At 31.4% G+C, this 23342-nt stretch overlaps 1 protein-coding gene across 1 annotated transcript; it reads right to left on the reverse strand.

The window, feature by feature from the left end:
• Positions 1 to 5350: 5350 nt before the first annotated feature.
• On the reverse strand, positions 5351 to 16975 carry LOC111705202 (uncharacterized). The gene is made up of 5 exons (XM_023477673.1): positions 16860 to 16975; positions 12340 to 12590; positions 8203 to 8331; positions 6447 to 6603; positions 5351 to 6392 (listed from the first exon to the last, which is right to left on the reverse strand). The coding sequence occupies exons 1-4, from the start codon at positions 16875 to 16877 to the stop codon at positions 6453 to 6455; spliced, it is 549 nt and encodes a 182-aa protein (XP_023333441.1). The 5' UTR covers positions 16878 to 16975; the 3' UTR covers positions 5351 to 6392; positions 6447 to 6452.
• Positions 16976 to 23342: the final 6367 nt, after the last annotated feature.

A 23342-nucleotide genomic window follows, 5' to 3' on the forward strand; every position in this document is an offset into this window, starting at 1 on the left:
CCCACCCAAAGTTTGAAATATCTACGGTCTACGACATTGGAATCCAAAGATATAGGGTTTAGAAAAGCAGAGTTTGTGGCAAAGACTCAACTCCTTTAAGCATAAATCTTGATCCCTGAGGGGTTTGTTCGGTGATAATGGATGGGTCAATCTGCAGAACAATCCAGAGATGATTTCAAGGATGTACGCGGGGAGGAAGTCTTTAGCTACTAAAATTCCAGAAGAAATTCTGAGGCGAAGCATTTTTCAAAGTGCGTTCTATTACAATTAAATCAAGTTAACCCTGGAGGGTATGGACCACCTCAAGATATCCAAGAGGTATTTGATTATAAGTTTGTATAAGATAGAGATCACACACAAACACAAAAGTTATGATTTAGTTTGTTAAAACTTGAACAAACTAATCTAAAGTTACATAAAACAAAGCTTATGAAATTCAATGATGTATGTAAAATTTCGAAGTTATAACTCCGCTATAACTTGATAATATTAATTAAAGCTCTCTAACTTTAACAGCATTTTTAGAAATTAAGAAAAAAAAACAGAATATTTTCTCGAAAATCTTTTAAAACTAAATATTTTTATTTTCCGTTAAGATATTTGGTTTAACAATATTTTACAGATTACATATTATTAATCACAATAATTGATGTACAGTACGGAAATATGCTTTTATTTATAAGTAATTAGCAAATGAAATCTAAACAAAGTAAAGTTGAAATTTGGAAAGTAAAACCCAGAATTTCCGCGTTTCGATATACAACTGCTCGAAATCAGCGCCGCCATTCAGACATAATTAATTTAAGTCTTATATTTTATTCTCACAAAGTTAGTCAATCTGCTGACGGAAAGATTTTCTTTTGAGGGAGGTTATAGGAAAGGCTTGGAAGTGAGGTTTCGTTTAAAAATTCGTTTAAAATACAGCATGGAAAATTTTTTCTTTTCAATTTTTCCACTAAATCTTGTAACGAAAACTTTCTTTGATCGGTGCGTTTGTCAACATCAACTGTCAACAATGCCTCGGGGCATGATGTAAGAGATTGAGTTTCCTCTTCTCTGTATTCCGCTGAGAGTACATCAGGAAGTCTCCCAGATATTACGTAGTCTGTTCGCGGAGAAGGTTTTATAGGAAAACTGATAAATGCAAAAAAAAACTTATAAATGCAAAGAAAACTGATAAATGCAAGAAAACTGATAAAATCTTGAATATCAAATGAAAGTTAATCCTAAAAATCTACGATATAGATCAATTTTTTCTAACTTGAGTAATTAAAAAGACTAAGAGCGTAATTTCAAGTGACCCTCCGTGCAAAGATAACAGTGTCCGTTTACAAAGGTACCCTTAAAAGCTTTGTCCAATCTAGGTTTAATCAGATATTCATGTTTTTGTTTCTGTAAACTGTTAATTTTCAATTGCAGTTTCTCTTCAAGGTTACTTGCGCATTTCTTGCTATTAAGAAATTATTACACTAGACAATGTTTTGAGTCAGATACGCGACCGTTATCTTCCAATAAGCTTTTGAGGTTACCGTTGTAAATCGGGCATTGCTATTTTTCAGTAGTAGAGGGTAATTTAAAATTGCGTGGACAGTCCCTTTACAGATTTGCATATCCTGCCTGCTGCAGAAACAATGAAAGAAATTGTCGGATTAAATAACTTTTGAAAAGTCATAAAAACGATTATAAATTAGATAATGGGTGAGATAAAGGTTTAAGTGGTCTGTAGTGGTTCAATAGGACTAGAATAAACATTTTGTAAAGGTATGGAGGGGCACTGTGAATTGAGCTTAAAGTCACTTTAATTGTTTGCATCTTCTCATTTTGGTGTAGAAATAAAATTTGTTAATTATACAACCATAGATAAAGATAGATTGCGCATAAGACGACATTTTTCATCTTGAACGATATAAAAGTACAGAGATGTTTAAAGATATTCCTATTATATAGATTAACTAGGTCGGTTGTGAACATTGGCTGTTCTTATGTCATTGAGTACTTGTGGTGTACATGAGTTCTGTAGAGAGAAATTTAAGTTAGTTTAGTCCTTCTCATGTCCTTCTTCAGTTCTCGTCAATATGATATATTGCTCAGTGAAATATTGTTGTTAAAATAGTTCCATTCCCGGAGTTATTTTACACTCTATTATGAAATCCATTAAAACACCAAACCACCCCGCTTATCATTGAAGTACACTTTTACCCTTAGAAGTATGAGTTCGCGGACTGTACAATTCTTGGTGATTTTACGTACATAAGTTATCTATGTTTATTTATTTATCTATGATTATACACTGTACAGTGTACAACGTATATTCTTTGACAATTATGTTTTTATCAAGTTCACAGTTCCAACCTGGAACAGTTCCAACCTGGAACAAAATTATGAACACTTTTCTCTACATTTACAATTTTCACTTGAGAGAAAACTAATTCTTATAAGATCTTTAATTAGTCAGCCAGCATTTAAAAAAAAATTATCATTGAGACATAACTTATTTCCTATTTATTCTCTATTTTACACACCAATTTGAGAAAAAGAAATTTTAACTTAAAGCTAACTTTTCCTTTAAAAACTTAAAAATTCTACATGTTTACATATCCTTTCCGTGAAAGAGCAGTTTTAGATCCATTTAACTAGCTGTTATTTGTGCATTTTTGGCAACTTTTTATAGATCATTCTCACTTTCTGATATAAAGAATACTACAGTAAATCAAAAATACACTTGCTCAAGTTTATCAGTAAATCTAAATTATTAGATCTCGTGTATTTCAACATTGATTAAAAATAAATTTTGATATTTTCCAAGTTCCAATCTTCTGGATCCCCTCCTCCAACTATTTTAAAGTGGTAAAGATGCAACCACAGAAAACTAATACTAAAATAATTAAGGCCTCTAGCCCGTTCTAAAAACAGCGCTCAGTCCCTAGCCGCCTGTTCTAGAATAAAGAGACACAGCCCAAGGTATCTAGCCTGTTCTAGACACAACGCTAAGCCTTAGCCTGTTCTGTCCAGCGCTAAGCCTTAGCCTGTACTAGACCAGCGCTAAACCTTAGCCTATTCTAGACCAGCGCTAAGCCTTAGCCTGTACTAGACCAGCGCTAGGTCCCTAGCCTGTTCTAGACCAGCGCTAGGCCCCTTGCCTGTTTTAGACCGGCGCTAGGCCCCTTGCCTGTTCTATACACAGCGCTCAGCCCCTAGCCCGCTCTTCTAATAGGACTTGACCACTAGCCTGTTCTAGACACAGCGCTCGGCCACTAGTCTGTTCCAGAAACATCACTCGGCTTCTAGCCTGTTCTAGACACATCACTCGGCTTCTAGCCAGTTCTAGACATAGTGCTTGGTCTCTAGCCTGTTCTAGACACAGAGCTCGGCCCCCAGCCTGTTCTTGACATAGAGCTGGTTCTCTAGCCTGTTCTAGACACAATATCGGCCCCCAGCCTGTTCTAGACACAATGCTCGGCCCCTAGACTGTTCTAGACATAGTGCTTGGTCTCTAGCCACAATGCTCGGCCCCTAGCCTGTTCTGGGCAAAGCCTTCGTTCCGGAGATTATCTCAACTAACAAATTACTCTGAGTAAAGGTTCACAGAAAAACTAAATATAGATTAGAGATTGTATTTGTAACAATCTGGGTTCTAGAATTCCGGAACTTGGATTTTTGTCAAAAAAAACAAAAAGGATAAAATGGCCGAAAAAAAGTCTGAAAACGGTTGCTCAAAATTTAGAGATATAATTTGTAAAAAATATTCATACATTTTATCATATTGATAGTTTTATGTACGAGATATCAAATATTTATCAGATGTCTATTCAATGTTATACGTGTTGTACAGTGGGATCCAGACAACAGTGGAATAGGGAGACGACTGTTAGGGTTTGAATAATTCATTAAACATCAAAAACAGTAACTGTGCAGTGTACACAGACCAATTTGACTTGATTATTTTATTCTCAAGCTATTGGTTGCCCTATAACAACATCAATGACAGACACGATTTATTTAATGTTGTTTATCTATTCTACAGTTTCATGAGGCCTGATGTACTTAACCCAAGAAACCAGTATTTTTATCCTTGTCATTTTAAAAGTATTATTACGTTTCAAACGATGAAGCACAATCTTATAAACATTTCTTATAATTATAATATTTGTGTAATTATAATGTATTTAAATTTAAAATAAAAAAACTTTTCGTGAATCTATTTTTCGTGAGGTTTTAGTAAAATCACCACTTTAACAAACTATTAAACAAAGCACAGCGTTGAAAACTCAAGGAGAAATCCAAATCATATCTTAAATATTTTACTAAACTGTTTTAAAGATTTTTTAACTTTTTTAAACTTTACATGATTTCTGCAATTGGACATATACAAAGTTACCCACTTAAAGGATGAGACTGTAAAGACGACCTGAAACTCGTAAAATAGGACAGGTTCAAGGTTAAATTAAGTCTTTGAATTTAGTCTTTAAACATGGCTTATTCAATGATTTGGCAAAACAGAAACAAGTTTAAAGTTGTAAAGAACGGTACAGTCGTCTCTGAAGTCTTATCTTTTGTGAATAACCCTGTAAATGACCGGGAAAATATTTCTTAAATTCACAACATTTCTGTGAATTTTTTTTCATGCTAATACTGTATAATTATTTCTTAATAAGTTCCGACTATTCTGATTCTCATGGGACACCTTTGTGGGGTGAGATTTGGTTAATTGTTTTAGTTATTCCTCCTTTCAACAAAGATCTTTTCAATCCCTAACTAGGTAGGATAGTTGGGAACTGGATATCAAGATTAATCAATCAATCATGCAGTCAGGGGTTGATGGGAAATTTGATCAGAAGAGGAATAGATAAAATGAAAATACAGGAAAGGTTTAGTTGTTTATACGAATACTTTAAGTCGTCTCTCAACTTTCATGTTTCGTGGGACACACTGTATTTGAGGTGGGTAGGTTTTTGTTGGATCCCCTTCACTTAACAATCAATAGTTTGTTTATACAATTATACGTTAAAACATTTTAAGTAAAAATGCGTGTTTAAATATCAAAAGAAAATTTTTATATTAAAAGATTTGAGCTCTTTGACAATTTTTGCACAAAATATCTTGAAATTTACATTTTAATTTTATTTTATGTAAGTTTAAAATTCAATAAAATTTTTTTATCAAAATGATCAAATGTTACATTCAACCCTGTTTTTTCCCGTTAAATTTAGATTCATTTAAGTAATACTATCATTTTTTTCGGACTATGCGTTTTAAATATTAGATATGTATGTATTGTTTAATATGATATTATCATAAAAAAGAAACATTTTATTCGTTTATTCGTTTCTTAGCTTATGAGGTTAAACGATATAATTATGATAAGTAAGAAAACGGTCGAGTTATGTGTACATGTGTCGAGATAAAAAAAAACTTTCAACGTGGAGATGATAAAAAATCATAATTTGATATTTTAAACTATAAATTCTGCTAAAAGTTTGAAAAAGTTTGCACCATCAGGTTTTAAAAATTCAACAATTTTTTTCATGAATGAGATAATTATTTTGTAACAAATTATGTGATAATTAATGAAGTTTACCAATTAATTAATGAAGTTTCATTTTTGAAAAAGAGGCAATGTTTGCTAAAATAACGAATAACGATGTATCTTAAATTAAAAAAATTGCTGATTTTTCATTTATTTTTTATCCTGTTAAAGGAACTGCATAGCGTTATAATCTTATGTGACCCTATATCTGAAAAATAATGTAGAAAAATATTTTTCAAGGTTAAAGAGTGTTCTATTTCTTGGGTAAATCATCATAATAGAGAAACCAGGATTGAAGATCCATGCAAATATGAATATCTCATTTATTCTTGATCATATCAAGCTTTCAACAGTACCGTTATAAATCGGAGTAACAGTGATAACCAGAAAACTCTGAAATAAGAAGACGACTTTCAGACCCAAATTATCTCTTTGAATATTCCAATAAACATGGGACACAGAAATTGGTAAGTATAAACAGACCCATTTTACTTTATCAGTGATTTAATAAGTGTCTAGTTAAACTATTTGTTTTGTAACAACACCAAATACACTCTAGTATGGCTGAAAGTCGTCTTATTATTTCGGAATTTTCTGGCCATTACTGTATATTCCACATTTTAAATGGAGGGTCACTTTGAATAACGTCTACATTCCCTTTATGCTCCTGTTCCATTACGATATTAAAATATGACTTTTACTTACAATATTTCAAAATGGTTTAATTCAATCAGATGATAACTTTTTTCATAAAAGAAGGGTATATATAGGTTTTTACAAAAATTAAATGATTTATTTTTTATTTTTTTCATTCATAGAATGTACTTCTTTAACCTTCTTGTTTTCACACTTGAGTTCTACTATTCTAAACAAAAATAAGCATTAACAAAACTTATTATGTAATATCACTTTGCTCTACCTGTTTCTACAACTGGAGAGCAGGGATTGAAACATCTGAAGGAGTTCTAACATCGAGCTTTTCAACGAGATTACTCTGGGCAGTGTCAGGGCTGGAAACGTAGTGGATTACATCAGGTTTTTCTCCAGCCTTGAAGATCTGGGTTCCTTCCCTCTCTCTAGATAGATCAGAAAATATCGTTATATTTGGTATATGTAAAATATGCTACAAAATTTAGTTAGGCTTTTGTGCTCATTTCTCTGAATTTAAACAATAAAAGATTTGTTTTTTAATTTTCTGTTACAGTTGTGTTTGTAATTAAAGAATTTTCGATCTAAGATACGGGTTTAATTTAATTTATTTAGAGATGGGCGCCGTTGCCGCGGAATAGTCTGTTGCGTAGAGTCTATTACCATTTTTAACGATAACCAAAAATTAACGCCACACCGACTTTGTCTGTTTTCCCTGTTAAATTGGTTCTAACGAGTTCCCCCAGTCAAAATTTGAGGCAAATCGGTTAATGGGTTCGAGAGTTATGATCCGATATACAAACAAACAGAGAACTTTAACACCTTCCGAGTCCAAATTTTTCATATTTTCATCAAAGAAAAGTGATGAAAAATTAAATTTAATTGGGATTTTTGTGAAGCCTCCTAGAACCCCAAAATCCTAGAATATCTAAAAATCGAATGATAACGATTTCCAACTCTATCTATCTTCTAATAAAAATCTATTTCCAACTCTATCTATCTTCTAATAAAAATCTGATTTCCAACTCTATCTATCTTCTAATAAAAATCTAATGAGAAATATTTTATTTCTCAGGAATCGTGCAAGAATGTTCTTTCATGGAATATAAAAAAATTCCTTTATGGAATATAAAAAAAAATTCAAATGTTTTTTCTTTTATAAGATTTGAGAAAAAAAATTAAAAAAAGGAAAAACTTGTAAACCCCCGCCCCCCCCCTCACAAAAAAATCTTTTTAAAAAACACTTCCGGGGGGGGGGGTTGCGTTTAGGGGGTGAGGTAAACTTTTATTTCTATTTTATTTCTTGTGTAAGTTAAGACTTCAGAGCATGAAATTTTGAGGAAAATTTTAAAGTTACAAACTGTAAATAAAACCTGTTGCTAAGTAAACACGTCACGTCTTGAAGCAAAATTGAATTGAAACTTCTTCAAAAAAAAAGAAAAACAGAGTGGAAAATGTATACCACTATTGACTGGTATAGTAAAGGGCGTCCTACTTTATACTAAATTATCTCCAGGCTTTAACGCACATACGCGTGTTCTCTCTGTCTGTTTGTTTGTGCCCAATAAACGTCAAAAATGCAAAGTTAATCGGGTCCAAATTGTTTATGGTAACTCACATGACCCCATGGAAGGTTATAAATGATCAATTTTGCCCTGAAAAAAATGTCGACGATTATCACTCTCTATCCCTTGAATTTCACAGAAAGAAGACTCCCACAAAAACACCTCTGCCCGTTTCAATTTACATAAAGTAATCTCGCAGAAACCCTTGGACCGATTTGTCTCAAATTTTGATTGGTGCGCTCGGCAGAGCCGTGAGAATGTATTTAGAATGGTTTTGAGATGTTAAACTGAGTGAGTCAACTTAAAAAGGGAAAAATAGCTAAAATCGTAATTTACGACCACGCTCTGGTGAACAGCGGGAGTATGTAACTATGAGTACAGAGTAGTGTACCATGTACCATGTACTGATGTAGTGAGTACCATGCAGCTCGGGCAACGCTGGGTTCTCATTCAAGCTAGTACCTAATAACTTCATGAAGTTGAAACTTCTGGAAGCCAGGAATCTGTTCTGCTTTTAAATATGCAATCTTCGGTAGATGAGTAGGCTTCTTTGGGACCTTACTCTTCTGCAGGGTGTTGTTACGGTTCAACCTAGGATAGAAGTCAATCAGAACGGTGGCATTCATAAAAACGTGAAATATAGCTAGAACCATAAGACTTTTAGGCTCAAGTTATGGTTTTAAATAGTTCAATGAACAGGATTTAATGCGATTGTGTAGTGTACACAAATCAATTTTGATGAGTTGATTTTGGAGCTTCTGGTAAATCTATTTGCTTATGTTTAACTTCCACATTGTTATTTATATCAATTTGGAAAGACGATATTTAAACAAAATCATGAGTATTCGATTAAGCAATCTCATGTGTATTTAATGATGTTATAATTTATGAATTCGTGGATTTTCTTAGTAATGATTTTTGCGTAATATTATTTTTTAATCGCAAATAGTTACACTGGTAACTTGAAATTGAACTTTTTCTGTGAAACTGGTCTGTGTACAAAATTAAAATCCCAGTTTTATGCTTCTCTCTGTATATCTCACACACCTCCCCGGAAGCGATTTTGACCTCGTTGTTACGACCATTTTTCTAATTAGTATATGTACGCGTATGAAACCGAAAGAAAAACTAGTTAGAGAAGACGATGAAATCAAACTCGGTCCCATTCTGAATTGCGGCGTAAAATACCGCTGGCGCGCAAGTTCAAAACTTTGAGTTTAAACAAAACAGTGAAGTGGTTGGAACTACTTAATTTTAAATATTTCTTGGTGCATATGAAACGATTCTTGACATAAAGTTATATTGAAATAGTAAACATTCAATGTTCGTTTTTGTGTAATGATGGTATTTTTAGTGGATTGACTTTTTAAATTAAAATTCGAGAACAAAGGGAAAATCTCGACATCGATAATATAAAATTGTATCTTTAATAAATCATCATAGTTGACAGTTTCTTTGGGTCACTAAAAATACCGGTTTTGGCTCTAAAAAATAATTTATATNNNAAAAAAATTCTGTCTTGTATTTTTTCTACATTGTTTGGTATGAATTGGAAAAATTTAAATATTTCGAATTTCTGATCTTATGAGGAGTAGATGAAAAAAATATCTTTTTCCTCAATTTCTTTGATTCAGTGAAATGGAAACCAACAGAAATGTATAGTGGGTTATTTGCTTGATATTCACATAAGCTGGTATCGTGCTAAAATATCCTGGACTTTTATGAAGTCAAAAATCCAGCATTAATTGGTAACTCAAGGCATAAATTTTTATCAATTTTTTTTTCTTTTCCTTCAAAACTGTAAAATGGGGTTTCAAAAACACAATATAAACAAAAATAGATTCAAGAAGATTTTTTTCTAATTCGTATGCTTCCTCAAAATTTTCTTAATTTAGATCCAATGGTATTTTGGCCGTAAAATCCAATGGGCCCGATGAAATATTTTGATAAAAACAGATTTGTATTCCCATGCGTTTCATTCAACTTATAAAATAAATTTTAGAGGTGGTCGTAACAACGAGGTCAAAATCGCTTCCGGGGAGGTGTGCTCAATACATTTTAACAAAGAAAGGTTTTAAACTGCATTTTTTAATATTTCGGCAATGCACTTTAATACATAAAATGAAAAGCGTGAATTTTTCTTTTTTAAGCCCTTACACAATTGTTGCAGTAAAAAAATATCAATGGAAAATCAACCAAAGGAGATCCAATTAAAATCTTTTTAATTCAACTAAAGTCCTTTTTATTCCACTGTACCTTTTTACTCTTAAAAATTATTTTGAGCATGATTTAAAATTTCAACGCAGATCTTATGCCTTTTTTAATCTTCAAAATGAGACTAAAATCGAAAAGAAAATTCTAATATCAACAGAAAAAAAAACATGTTGTATTATATATGACAATATGAGCAGAAAAAGTGCAATATCAAGAAAGTATTGTAAAAGCTGAGAGGAAAGTAAACAGTAATATTCTCATATAAATATATTTGATTGACATGATTGCTTCCAGTTAAAAATATTAACATGGCTGAAAGTACATTACATAAAAATAATCGAGTCATGAACTGTATAGATTATGAAGACGACAGTTAAACAATCTTGTGTGTATTTAATGCTGTAGATTTTTTAATCAACTTTATGGGTCTATTTACACTGCACAACTGATGGGTTTCATGTTCCTTAAACATTTTAAAACCCTGATGACTAAAAGTCGTCTTCCTGTTCTGCAGTTTTATGGTTCTTACTGTGGGACCCACAAAACAAGTTGTAAGCTAAATATTATTTTTTTTTTTTAAATCAAAAATATTTTATTTCATTTTTCGCGGATACTCCCTATAAGATCAAAGTTTGAATTCTATAAATGAAGGGTTATAACGTATAACTAAAATCAAAGACAAATATGGTGTTGGGTGCAACCGTGCAAATAAATACGAGAAATACTATAAAATAAAATGGAATTTTAAATTAACTTCTATGGATTCAATGAGTATTTAGAGAACAATAAAAACATTTTCTCAAAAATCTGTGAAATGTTCTTACATTTTTCCTTCAAATATTTATTAAAAAGGGACTGTTCTTGTAATTTAAAGTGACTTTCCATTTAAAAAGGGGGCATCCACGAATGACAACAGCCTAACCTTTAAACCTGAATCGGATCAATAATGTGGATGATATCGAAATAGGCTTTTTCCAGTGCATGCTTAAAGGGACTGTATAGGAAAAATGAAAGGGGGTATAGGATGAAACCTAATCATTTAAGGAGTTGATCGAGACTATGGTTTGCTCCTATTGTTATTTGAACCCGGTGAGAATTAAAGGGAGTGTTCGCGAAAAATGAAAGGGGGTATAGGCTTAATGCAATAAAAAAGCGCTTTTGATCGCTAAGTTATTCGGTATCAGACGTCTTTAACAAGTTTATTCTTAAAGACGCAACAGATAGAAGTAAGATTAGTAGCGATCAAAAGCGCTTTTTTATCGCATTAAGCCTATACCCCCTTTCATTTTTCGCGAACACTCCCTTTAAAGTGAATGTTTATTGTTTACTTTTGAGAGTATCTGTCTAATCCTACCATGAAAACATTTTCTTTGATTCGAATTTTTATCGACTTTTATCTAACTAAAAAGAAAAATAAGTTGACTATGATACAATCGTTGTCAATTCTTTTACACCAAAAGATCCATGTCAATTCCTCAGTAATCAATAATCAAAGACGGATATAAATAAAATAAGAACACAGTGCACACTGAACCAACTACAGAGAGAAGTATCCTGCTTCTTTTATTTGAAATCAAAAGTGTTTTCGTCTATATTTCAACAATCTTTAAACTTACGGATTTGTTGTTTATTTTATACTTTTTCATTCAAAATGTATATGCCGACAAAAAGTTATTTAAAAAAAAGGCGATAAAGTTATGTATAAGGGGTCAAATTATGATCGGAAGTCACAGCTTTCTGAAATATTGACAGAACCGTTAAATCCATGCGTGAGTGAAGTGAACCAAAAATTGCAAGCTCTCACGCTAAAGCTGATGAGAAGTTTGCCATCTAGTTACTGATAACTAAAAGTAAGTACTTTATAGTTCTAAAATCACCCTATCTAAGCTACAACAGTTTTGTGAGGTACAGAGGAAAAATAAAAGGACAAGGCGTTGCGACACTTTAAAGTTGACCCAGTCTTAAAAATTGGAGGTAGCCAAAAGGTCATAACTTTATTATTATTTCCTAGGGATCAAACGGTATATTTTTGCTGTCGAAGAGATTAAATTAATTCCCCTTGGAATTTAGAAATCAAGAAAATATCTCACTCTCACATAAAAGTTGTCACAGTTGATCAAAAAGTTCAGAGAAATGTTTTTATCTCTGTTTTTGAAAGTTATAAACTAAGAGTTGAAAACATCTAAAAGCAGATCGAGCAAGTTTAACAAAATAATTTGAAACCTTGCAACCTTTTAATTAATGAAAATAGAAAATCCGCGAAATTTTAGTTTAATGTTAAATTTTAGTAGAATAATGGAAAATGGCGGCATCCATGCAATTTGAGTGCAAACCATGAGGGAGAGAGAAAGCACCGACCCTATTTAAACTATTTGAAACTATAACCTGGTGGGCTGAGAACGTCTTAGAGCAGGTTTCCCACGGAGGAGATGGGAGGACGGAAGACGATAAAATAAGGACTGGAAGCGAGAAGGACGAACAAGGGAAGGTTTATGCTGTTTGGATATTGATTGACTGCGAGAATGAGGTTTCGGAGCTTGGATAGGACTATTATCATGTTGATGATGATTTTTATGATGATGATGATGTTGAGAATTATCTCCTAGACAAACCTCCAAAAGGAAAACTAGCGAAACCTGAAAATAATAACGTTTAAAAACAAAAATAATATTTCATTCCAAGACGGATACCGCATTTACAATATTTTTCATATATATTCTGTAAATTTCTTTTTCGAAATTAAAGGGTAAAAAATTACAACTTCATATTCAGAATTTTTTTCTAATCCTCTGTTTCTGCAACCTTGTGGTTTAGATAACCCGTTTTTAATTTAAACTTAATCAAGCATATTTCATAGTTTGAAATATCAAGTTTATTGCAAAGATAAAAAGGTAAAAAATTAATGTATTATTAAAGTAATCAATTTCTTTCCTGGTTTCCATTTATCGTATCTAATTCACTGCTAACTAAATAGTAGGAGAAGGTTTGTATGTAACACTATAGGTATGACTTTGTGACCTTGTAGCCCATCTAGTTTAGATTTATACGCGCAAGAAGCACGGAAATTATCCGGTTTCATATTAGAGATTCAAAACATTATCAATAGGTTTTCAATTAGGAAAGGTTTGAATCAAAGCATATTAAATTCCAATTTTGCGTGCAAATTCGATTATTAATTGTATTTTAAAAAAGGTAGCGTTGAAAATTTCGTTAATAAATAAACTGATTTAAAAAATGTATTTTGTTTAGTTTTTTTTACTTTTACTTTGTATTTTATTTTAAACATTGCACTTTCACTTTGTGACAAGAGTTATAAAAGAATGCAATTGAAAACTTTGACATAAAGTATATTTTTCAGAGATCCGGAGATTGAAGTTGCATTTTGAAAAAACATATTTCCTATTAAAAGGATTGTTCACCATTTTTAAAATGTTACCCAAATTTGCATTATTAATATCAAGCAAAAACATTACGCCAGATTCAAAGTTACGAAAAAAACTGCGAAATTCAGCACAAAACTATTGTGAACTTGACATAGAATTTGAACAGTACTATGTGTAACTTGAAGTGAACAATTCTCTTAAATATATTATTTTTAACTTTATCAATTTATTTATTTTTAATTTTTTATGAAACAAATTATTTGACACATGTATTTAATGCAGAATGCAGATTATAGTTTTTCCAATCTTCTTGTTTCCTGGCTGTCCTGCTTTGCATATTCAATTAGCTGCATTGTTACATGGGTAATATTATCAAACATTACATGGTTAATATTATCAAACATTACATGGTTAATATTATCAAACATTACATGGTTAATATTATCAAACATTACATGTTTATTCGAATAAAATTTTGATTTAAATCAAGCTTTTAAGCAGCATGGATACACATAAACATAAAAGTGAAAACCAAAAAAATCGTCTTCATTGTATTGATAAAATCACCTACCACTGTAGAATATTTTTTAATTGTTTAGTGTATAATTGATAAATATTTGGTTTTTAACTCCCAACTAATTTGTTTTTATATAGAGAAAACTTCTTAAGAAAATAAGACTATTAATGAAAAGAAATTCTAGTAAAACTTTTTTTTTTTGAATTAACTTTTCTGTGCAGTGCATGATGAGCTTTTTTTCTAACTTTCAGAGAAAATTAGAAAATAATGGATGTTATTGAACTTTAAACTAAATATTACTGATTTAATTAAATTTAAAAAATTATGGATGTTATTAAACGTTAATTTGGTAATGGATGTTATAAAACTTTAAATAAAAAACAATGGATGTTACAAAATTTAATCCAAATATTATGAATGTCAATCTAAAATAATGGATGGCAATAAACTTTTAACAAAATACAATGGATGTTATAAACTTGCAAAGGAAAGATATAGATGTTATTAAACTTGCAAACAAAAGATATGGATGTTATTAAACTTGTTAAAAAAAAGATATAAATGTTATTAAACTTGTAAACAAAAGATATGGATGTTATAAACTTGCAAAGAAAAGATATGGATGTTATTAAACTTGCAAACAAAAGATATGGATGTTATTAAACTTGGAAACAAAAGATGTGGATGTTATTAAACTTGCAAACAAAAGATATGGATATTATTAAACTTGCAAAGAAAAGATATGGATGTTATCAAACTTATAAACAAAATATATGGATTTTATTAAACTTGCTAACAAAAGGCATTGATGTTATTAAACTTGTAAGCAAAGATACAGATGTTAGTAAACTTGTAAACAAAAGATATGGATGTTATTAAACTTGTAAACAAAAGATATGGATGTTATTAAACTTGTAAGCAAAAGAAATGGATGTTATTAAACGTTCAAACAAAAGACATTGATGTTATTAAACTTGTAAACAAAAGATAGGGATGTTATTAAACTTGCAAAGAAAAGATATGGATGTTATAAAACTTGCAAGCAAAAGATATGGATGTTATTAAACTTGTAAACAAAAGATATGAATGTTATTAAACTTGTAAACAAAAGATACAGATGTTATTAAACTTGCAAACAAAAGACTTTGATGTTATTAAACTTGCAAACAAAAGATATGGATGTTATTAAAATTTAAACCAAAAATAGGGAGATGTCAGATTCATAACGGTACCCTCTAAACCTTTATCGCTGATCTATAATTTCTAGCTTGTAAAGTGTAAAGTAAATTCTTTCAACTTCCTTTATTCTTTCTCCCAAAGTTGTGCTTTCTACTTTACGGTATAAGTAAAAACTTTATGGCATTGTAAAATTTGGTGTTAGGTTAGATCCGCAGCGCAACTTCCCCAGTCACAACTTCCCCGAGACATCTTCCCCAACAGCAATTTCCCCAACAACCAATTTCCTCAACAACAATTACCCCAATTACTAATTTCCCCAACAACAATTTCCCCAATCACTAATTTCCCCAACAACTTTCCCTACACCAATTTCCCCTTGCAGTAAAACAGCAACTTTCCCAACAACTATTTCCCCATGTCCCCATGCAGTAAAATATCAAATATTTCCGTTTTAACATAATTCCAATGAACAAATGCGCAATTTTAAAATAAAAAATTCGCAACTTTTTGAATGTGAAAAAATCAGTTCCTTTGGATTAGAGTCGACAATGTTGGCAGTTTATACATTGTCCTCCACTGTCCTCGAAGAAGAGAAATGTTCTGGTGGATCCCAATAAGTATGAGTACAACCTACAATCCATTTCAAGGGACAAATCAAAATAATTCTTGAACTGTCTGGAGAAAAGAAAACATTCAAAATGTGTAGCAACAGCCGATGTGAAGGAGTCTGATAACATTATCATATCACTTTCTAACATTTACTGCATTGGGAAAATTGTTGTTGGGGAAATTAAGAATTTTACTGCATGGGGAAATTGGTGTTGGGGAAGTTGCTGTTGGGAAAATTAGTGACTGGGGAAGTTAGTGTCGGGGAAATTAGCGGCTGGGGAAATTGCTGTTGGGGAAGTTGTGACTGGGGAAATCGTGTTGGGGAAGCTGTGCTTGGAAAATGACCTAACACCTAAAATTTTATACTTGGAAATAATTTGTTTTCAAAGAGTAGATGATGAATATCACCAACACTCTATATTACACTACGCTTTTAACGTATGGTGAATGGTAACTAAAGACAGTAAAATTGATTGAACGTCACACTGTAAAGAAAGTGTTTACAGAGAGAGAACCTAATCAATATAAAGACAAACATAATGACAAAAAGTATAAAGAAATCACATAACAACACTCCTTAGATAACTTAAAATGCACAGTGTACAGTACAGTTTACTAGTAGTGTAAAGTGTACAGTTTACTAGAAGTGTACAATATGCAGTTTACTAGAAGTGTACGGTGTACAGTTTACTGAAAGTTTACAATACACAGTTTTATGAAAGATAATCCCACTTTGAAGCGGTACACAGTACACTGTGCTGTTGTTTGCACCAAATTTTCAGTTAGAAAAATACTAATATCTCCGATTTATATGATCAGACAATTGTGAAAAGGGTACCAGTGTGTATCAGACATGTCACTTTATAAATCAAGGGTAACTTGAAGTTATGTACAGTTCCTTTAAGATAATTATTTTGTAATACAAACAGAATATTAAATAAAAACAGTGGTAAGTTAACAATCTCCATAACTTTATTAGCAGTACCAAACTTTATGCTATACAAATTGCAATAGTTCACAGTTTTGGGTTAGGCATACGAAGAGAACTAAATAAATTAAGTTAAGTTAAGTTTCGGACCGCCATGTTTTTCTTGTGATTAAAAAATACTTTTGCGGATTTTTTCTATCCAAGTAACAAAATGAAAGGGATACCTAAAAGTTTTCTTCTATTATAAGATTATCTATTATTTTGATTTCAAGTATTTAAAGTTATTTACCAATATTAATCTGTTCATATTTATTGTTTAGCGTGCTCACTGCATCAAGTTCCTGAATAAACTGACGCAAATTGTACCAGGATAAACTGACGCAAATTGTTTACATTTCTTATGTGCGTAAATCGCCGAACGTGCCAAGCATGACGATCGAGTTTCTTGAGTAGTGGGGGTTGTTGCTTGACCATGGGGAAGGTTGTTGCTAGCCCTGGAGAAACATATCAACGCGCGTCTCACGGAAGAATGCTGCGCCAGAATCCGGAAACTGAAGAAATGCGCGGTATTATAGTCTGGGTCGGAGATTGAAATTCTCTGATGATATTGTTTCCAAGGCGTTTAGTGCAGACCACCGGTGTAACGTGAGAAAATATCTGCGGAATAAACATGTCGTGATTATACTACGTCTACATGTTACAGTTTATGACATTAAATTTCATAATAAATTGTGTATTTACATAGAAGTTTTAATTTTAACAGGAAAACAGAATTTATTTTTATGCATTTCTTTCATTAAAAACTTATTACACAATTTATTTTTAGGTTCAGCATATGTTAACGTGACACCGGGCATTTACGAAACTAAGTATTTAACGTGACACATGGGCGTATACGGAACCAAGAATTTAACAATGAAATCTCGAGGATACAATATTATTTAATACCGGAAATGTATTGGTCGCGCTGTAATCATGAAATAATTAACATTTTTTATAATTTTTGTTAACAAACATATATTAACTAATGTTTGCTTTATATACATTTTCACAGCATAGGCAATTTTAGCTATAGATTTACAATTTTAGCTTTCAAATGATTATTTTCAAGGCGCTATCTTCTTATCGTTTTCCGATGAAAACAAACGTTTTCACGGATTTTCCTGTATATATATAAATGGATTTTTTAAATGGAAAAAATTGACATTTTTTTGGACAAGACATCATGAACATTAAATAAAAATTAATTGATCTCCACTCGTCTGACGTATTTGTATCGATCTGACCTGTCACCTATAAAGTAAACTATAAACCTAAGATTTTATCGATCTAAAATGATAAGAGCTGAAAATAGGTTAGACTGGGTATGTGGAGATGAATTGGGGTTAGACGTGGATGGGAAGTGAAAACTACCCGATAATTGGATCGGATACCTAGTCGGTTTCCTCTAGGCCAGTTTCCATGTAGCCTTTAATTTTCATTTGTTCTTCTCAATAGCACTTCTAGGAGGAGTTATAATTATTAAAAACATATAAAATATCAATCTTACGTTCAATATATACTTTAGTTTAACGTGCAATATATACTTTAGTTTAACGTGCAATATATACTTTAGTTTAACGTGCAATACATACTTTAGTTTAACGTGCAATATATACTTAAGTTTAACGTGCAATATATACTTTGGTTAACATGCAATATATACTTTAGTCTAACGTGCACTATATACTTTAGTTTAACGTGCAATATATACTTTAGTTTAACGTGCAATATATACTTTAGTTTAACGTGCAATATATACTTTAGTTTAACGTGTTATATATACTTTAGTTTAACCTGCAATACATACTTTAATTTAACGTGCAATATATAATTTAGTTTAACGTGCAATACATACTTTAGTTTAACGTGCAATATATACTTTAGTTTAACGTGTAATATTACTTTAGTTAACGTGCAATATATACTTTAATTTAACTTGCAATATACACTTTAGTTTAACGTCCAAATATACTTTAGGTTAACGTGCAATATTACTTATTTTAACTTGCAATATTACTTTAGTTTAGCGTGCAATATATACTTTAGTTTAACGTGAAATATAAATCAAGAAAGAAAACTGCATTGAAATTAAGAATGGTTTATTACGTATTGTTATTTGTTAAGGTTGAAGGCAATGCATAATATTGGAGTATAAACTACATCTGTTAATTTGTAACCTGTATAACAATGTAAAACTATAAATTTTATGAGTTTAAAAAAGTTTTAGAAGGATATAGAAATTAAAACTAACTAGACGTTTGATGTTTATTTAATTTTATACAAACAAATTTACATTGATCATTTTTAAAGATGGATGCAAAAATGATATTACTATTTACGTATACTGAGTTTTAACTGTCTGGACAAAATATTAACACTGAGGCAATTAACGTTTCTGCAAACTTTAAATATTTGGATTTTATGATACACACAGGAACATATTTACTACATTTTATGTGTGTATTTCTTGATGTACAAACAAACAGCATCAGTTCGATCAGAAAATCTTACCCCATAGGACAAATATTTTTCAAAGAAGGTTTAATTTTGTTGGTCTGAGGGAACAGCTATTATAATAAAGAATTGTTCGAACACAGCATAAACACAATACAAGCAAGGGAAGGCACACCACACCATTTTTTTTGTCCGCACCACAAATGACGCCACAACTCACCATTATTTCTACCGACCACAGCTTTTTTCGTCTAAGCGATGCTTCTGTGTTTTCAAATGTATTTTTAATTATGCCTTTAAACACTTTTTTTCAAAATTAGGCAACGTTATGCCATTCAATTTATGGTTTAATTGTATCTTAAATGCATTTTGTTCAAAAAATTAAAAGATATTTAAGCCCAATTTAGCAAAAAAAGAAAAATATGTGTACCACACCTATATTTCGTCCGAACCACACCTATATTTTGTGCGGAAATAATGTTTTCTTATTTTACTCATAAACTGCAACTTTTAGGGGATAGTGCGCTGGGACTTTTTGGATCCTCAACTAAAAATTGACATTTTTTAGTAGGGAACATAACAATTGGTTTTAATTTGTTTTGACGGGTTGTGAAACTAAGATTTGCATGTATTGTTTTATGTACAATTTGTTCTTCTTTAAACAAAAAAGCAGAATAAAATAGTTAAAACCATGATGTGGCTCAAAATTTAAAGTGCGTAAAAAAAGATTGTAAAATAAGCCGGACGAAAAAAACGGAAGAAATAATGGTAAGTTGTGACGTAATTTGTGGTCGAACAAATTTGTGCCTTCCCTCCCTCACAATACAGTATACAGGATGATAACAAATTTAGTAAATTTTAAATGCTAATATCTCAATTTTTCAAGAGAAGATTATACCATGCAACTTATCTAAATAAAGGGGGGGGGGGTGCAAATTCGTCATTGCACCCTCCTAGTTACGACCGTGAATCCAACATCTCAAAACAAAACCCTCTAGCTTATAACTATTTCTATTAATATAAGGCTTATCGTCTCCAGATTGAATCTAGAAAGTTTCTGGATGCCTAGAATGGCCATCTTACAGTCATTCTGAGCTTTTATTCAAGCGTATCAAAATTATCATTTTAGCCTTTTTTAAACAAAAATCAACCGTAAAATTAAAAATACAAATAAAATTAAAAATAGAAATTAAAATAATCTAAAGATGACATCGGGTTTTCTATACGTTGCAGTTTCCTGTAATAAAAATAAATATAAAAATTGAATTTGAAGAACTTTAAATGAAAATATTTTTTAAAATTTTGTTAAAAAATGCAGTCCTTGCTGTAAACAATCAGCCGTCAGTATGTGTTTTAAGGTAAAGGAGCACCGGCTCCAGTTTTATGTTTCCAGACAGGACACACAATACACATCCTGTCCGGTGCTCCTTGAACACCGGACCCATGCCGAGAGGCTAATTGCTCTTATCTTTGACGTTCTCAGGTTTGGAAATAAAAATAAAAATAAAAATAAATATAATTAAAATTAAAGTTAAAAATAAGATTAAAAAGTCATCCATATTTATATAAATGATAATCGAGTCTTTGCCAGTAACTTAAATTTTCAAATCTTTTCATCTGAAAGTGCATGTAAACCTTTGATATTTCAAACTTAGATTATTTGATCTAACAGAGCTGGGAACTTTTGAATAGTGGATATCGGGATTAATGCTTGATTCACTCTTTTTCTTAATCTCCAGATTAAAGAACACTTGTTCTCCTCTTGTTATTAATCTCCAAATTAATTTGCCGATCAGGATTCAGCTCTGAATTCATAATTAAAATATCCAAGGTCTATGACATCGGGTAGAAATTGCAGAGATATAGGGATTAAAAAATCAGAATTTGTGGAAAAGATTTAATTTCTTTGGACTTTTTGTTTTGTTTTATTTTTCTAAAGAGCAAAAGTTCCAATTTTTTATTCTTTTATAAAGAATTTTTGAATAAATGATCTTTTACAGATCGCTACAGATAGCTACAGATAGCTACATAGCTACTTATTTTATTTAAACTATAAAGTGGGTGTCGACTTAGTTTTTAACCTTTAGTAAAAACAATGTGCTTGTTCTTGGTCAGCTCTTTGCTTCTTTAAAAGTGCAGGTAAAAAAAGCTTGATTTGGTATTTATATAGTTTATATAAAGGGCTACAAAAAAATAAGTAAGTAAGGTCGACCCGGTCTGTATAGTTGATGAATAGTTTTCATACAATTTAACCAAAACTTAGGACAGATAAAGGAATTGGGTCCTTGTAACAACCTCAAATATGATATTAATCTTTGAAACCTGGTGGTGTAAAACTTTGATATTTTAAACACTAGATTACTTGATCTAACATAACCCATTGTTTAAAACATCTAAGGTCAACGACAACTGTTTGCATAGATATAGGGATTAGTAAATCAGAGTTTGTGGCAAAGACTCAATTCCTTTCGCTAGCAGGGGATCATTCATTTAGCTTACAGTCCCGTTTTGTCTCATGTAGTCTGTATTTGTACTGTACTGCTTGCCCTGGCTAGTTGAAATTCGACCAGAGCCCGAAATTTAAAAGAGTATCGTTGAACGAAACCTTCGAGTTTCCTTTTTGGGGGTCTTAACATTTGTGTAGATTTTGATTTAAGAGATTCCAAAAAAATGGAGAATATGAAGAAACTAAATAACTCTTTCCCGCATATTTTATGAATATTTATTTATTTTTAGAATTAATGAGATTCAGTAATGATCTAGTATAAAACCGATTGAAAAATTGTCATGACGACATTTTATAAATTCTTTGGCTGTTGCCAAAGATCTGGGTTAAACTGTAGCTGTCATGGACCTTTCAGAAATGTACTCAATAAACCTTTAACTTATTATTTTTCTTAAACACATTTTTCTAAATCCTTTTTTTGAGTCAATTTCTATTTTGTCCTTCTTCTAGGTTTGACATTTTGCCAGGGTTAATAATACTATATAAAATATTATTTCTCAGAGTCTCTGTACATTCAAACTTTTTGCTAGTCATGCTTTTCCTTTATTTAGCTGAGAAATGTGCCTGTTTATCATCTGTCAAGGGCAAAAATTTAAACTTTACAATTTTCATATCAAAGGGTAAACCAAAGGTTAGAAGTTAAGAACATGTCGCCGTATCTCAAAACGTTGCCTTTTTTATCAATTGCAAGCTCAATCATCCTTAATTTTTACCAAGGCTTTACCATGCCTGAAAATAAATATTTAATGAAAGTGTCGATGACTGACAACCACCCTCCCCCCATCCACTACCTTCAGCTTTCTTTTTGTTACCTTTAGATAAGTTTGCATTTTTTTATAAGTAATATAGAAAGCTAAAAAGGTAACAATTTTGTTACCTTCTGTTTAGACAAAGGAATTGAGTTTTTGTCACAAACTGTGATCGATTTTAATTTCCCGATATCTTTACAACCTGATGGTGAAAGCCATTGATATTTCAAAACTAGATTATTTGATGAACGTAATTCATAGTCTGAAATATCACAGGTCTCAGAACCTGGTCGCAAAGATATAGCGCTTAGAAAATCAGTCTTTTGGGCAAATACTCAATTCCTTTGTTACAAATTATAAAAAATTTACATACACTACACACTACACTAATCAATTAATTTACATACACTTCACACTACACTGATCAATTAATTTACATACACTACACACTACACTAATCAATTAATTTACATACACTTCACACTACACTAATCAATTAATTTACATACACTACACACTACACTATAATCAATTAATTTACATACACTTCACACTACACTAATCAATTAATTTACATACACTACACACTACACTAATCAATTAATTTTTGGCAATCTGCTAAATTTTCAATATGAACTTGTTGCAAAATACACAGAACGAAATACCCCAATAATTGTAGTTTTTACTTTTCGAGGGGCTTTGCCCCAATAGCCCCCCCCCCCCCCGTTAATACATCTAAATTTTATAGCGCAGACAAGAACAGTTAAACAAGACAGAAGGAAGACTACAATCATTTCACTGTTTTTTTTTCAATTTTGCACATGGACGCCCATCTTGCGTATAATTTTGGCAAAAAATACGCGTTAAACCAACTTTTCCACTTGAATCTGATTTCGTCGTAAAATTTTTCTCAGTAAACACGTTTTATCTTAAAAATAATCTCGTTTCCTAATAGTTTTAATTTTCAGAAACTATTCAAAGTTTTATCAAATCATTGACATGTCAAAAGGTAAAAAAAGAC

This window comes from Eurytemora carolleeae, unplaced genomic scaffold (assembly GCF_000591075.1).
Source record: "Eurytemora carolleeae unplaced genomic scaffold, Eaff_2.0 scaffold132, whole genome shotgun sequence".
NCBI classification, from domain to species: Eukaryota; Metazoa; Arthropoda; class Copepoda; order Calanoida; family Temoridae; genus Eurytemora; species Eurytemora carolleeae.

Excerpts from the sequence above, each read along its gene's own strand:
- LOC111705202 (XM_023477673.1), bottom strand. Across the intron at positions 8,332-12,339 it reads AGACGTTCTCAGCCCACCAG|GTTGAACCGTAACAACACCC; the intron begins GTTATAGTTTCA and ends CTTCTATCCTAG. Across the intron at positions 6,604-8,202 it reads CAACTTCATGAAGTTATTAG|AGAGAGGGAAGGAACCCAGA; the intron begins GTACTAGCTTGA and ends TGATCTATCTAG.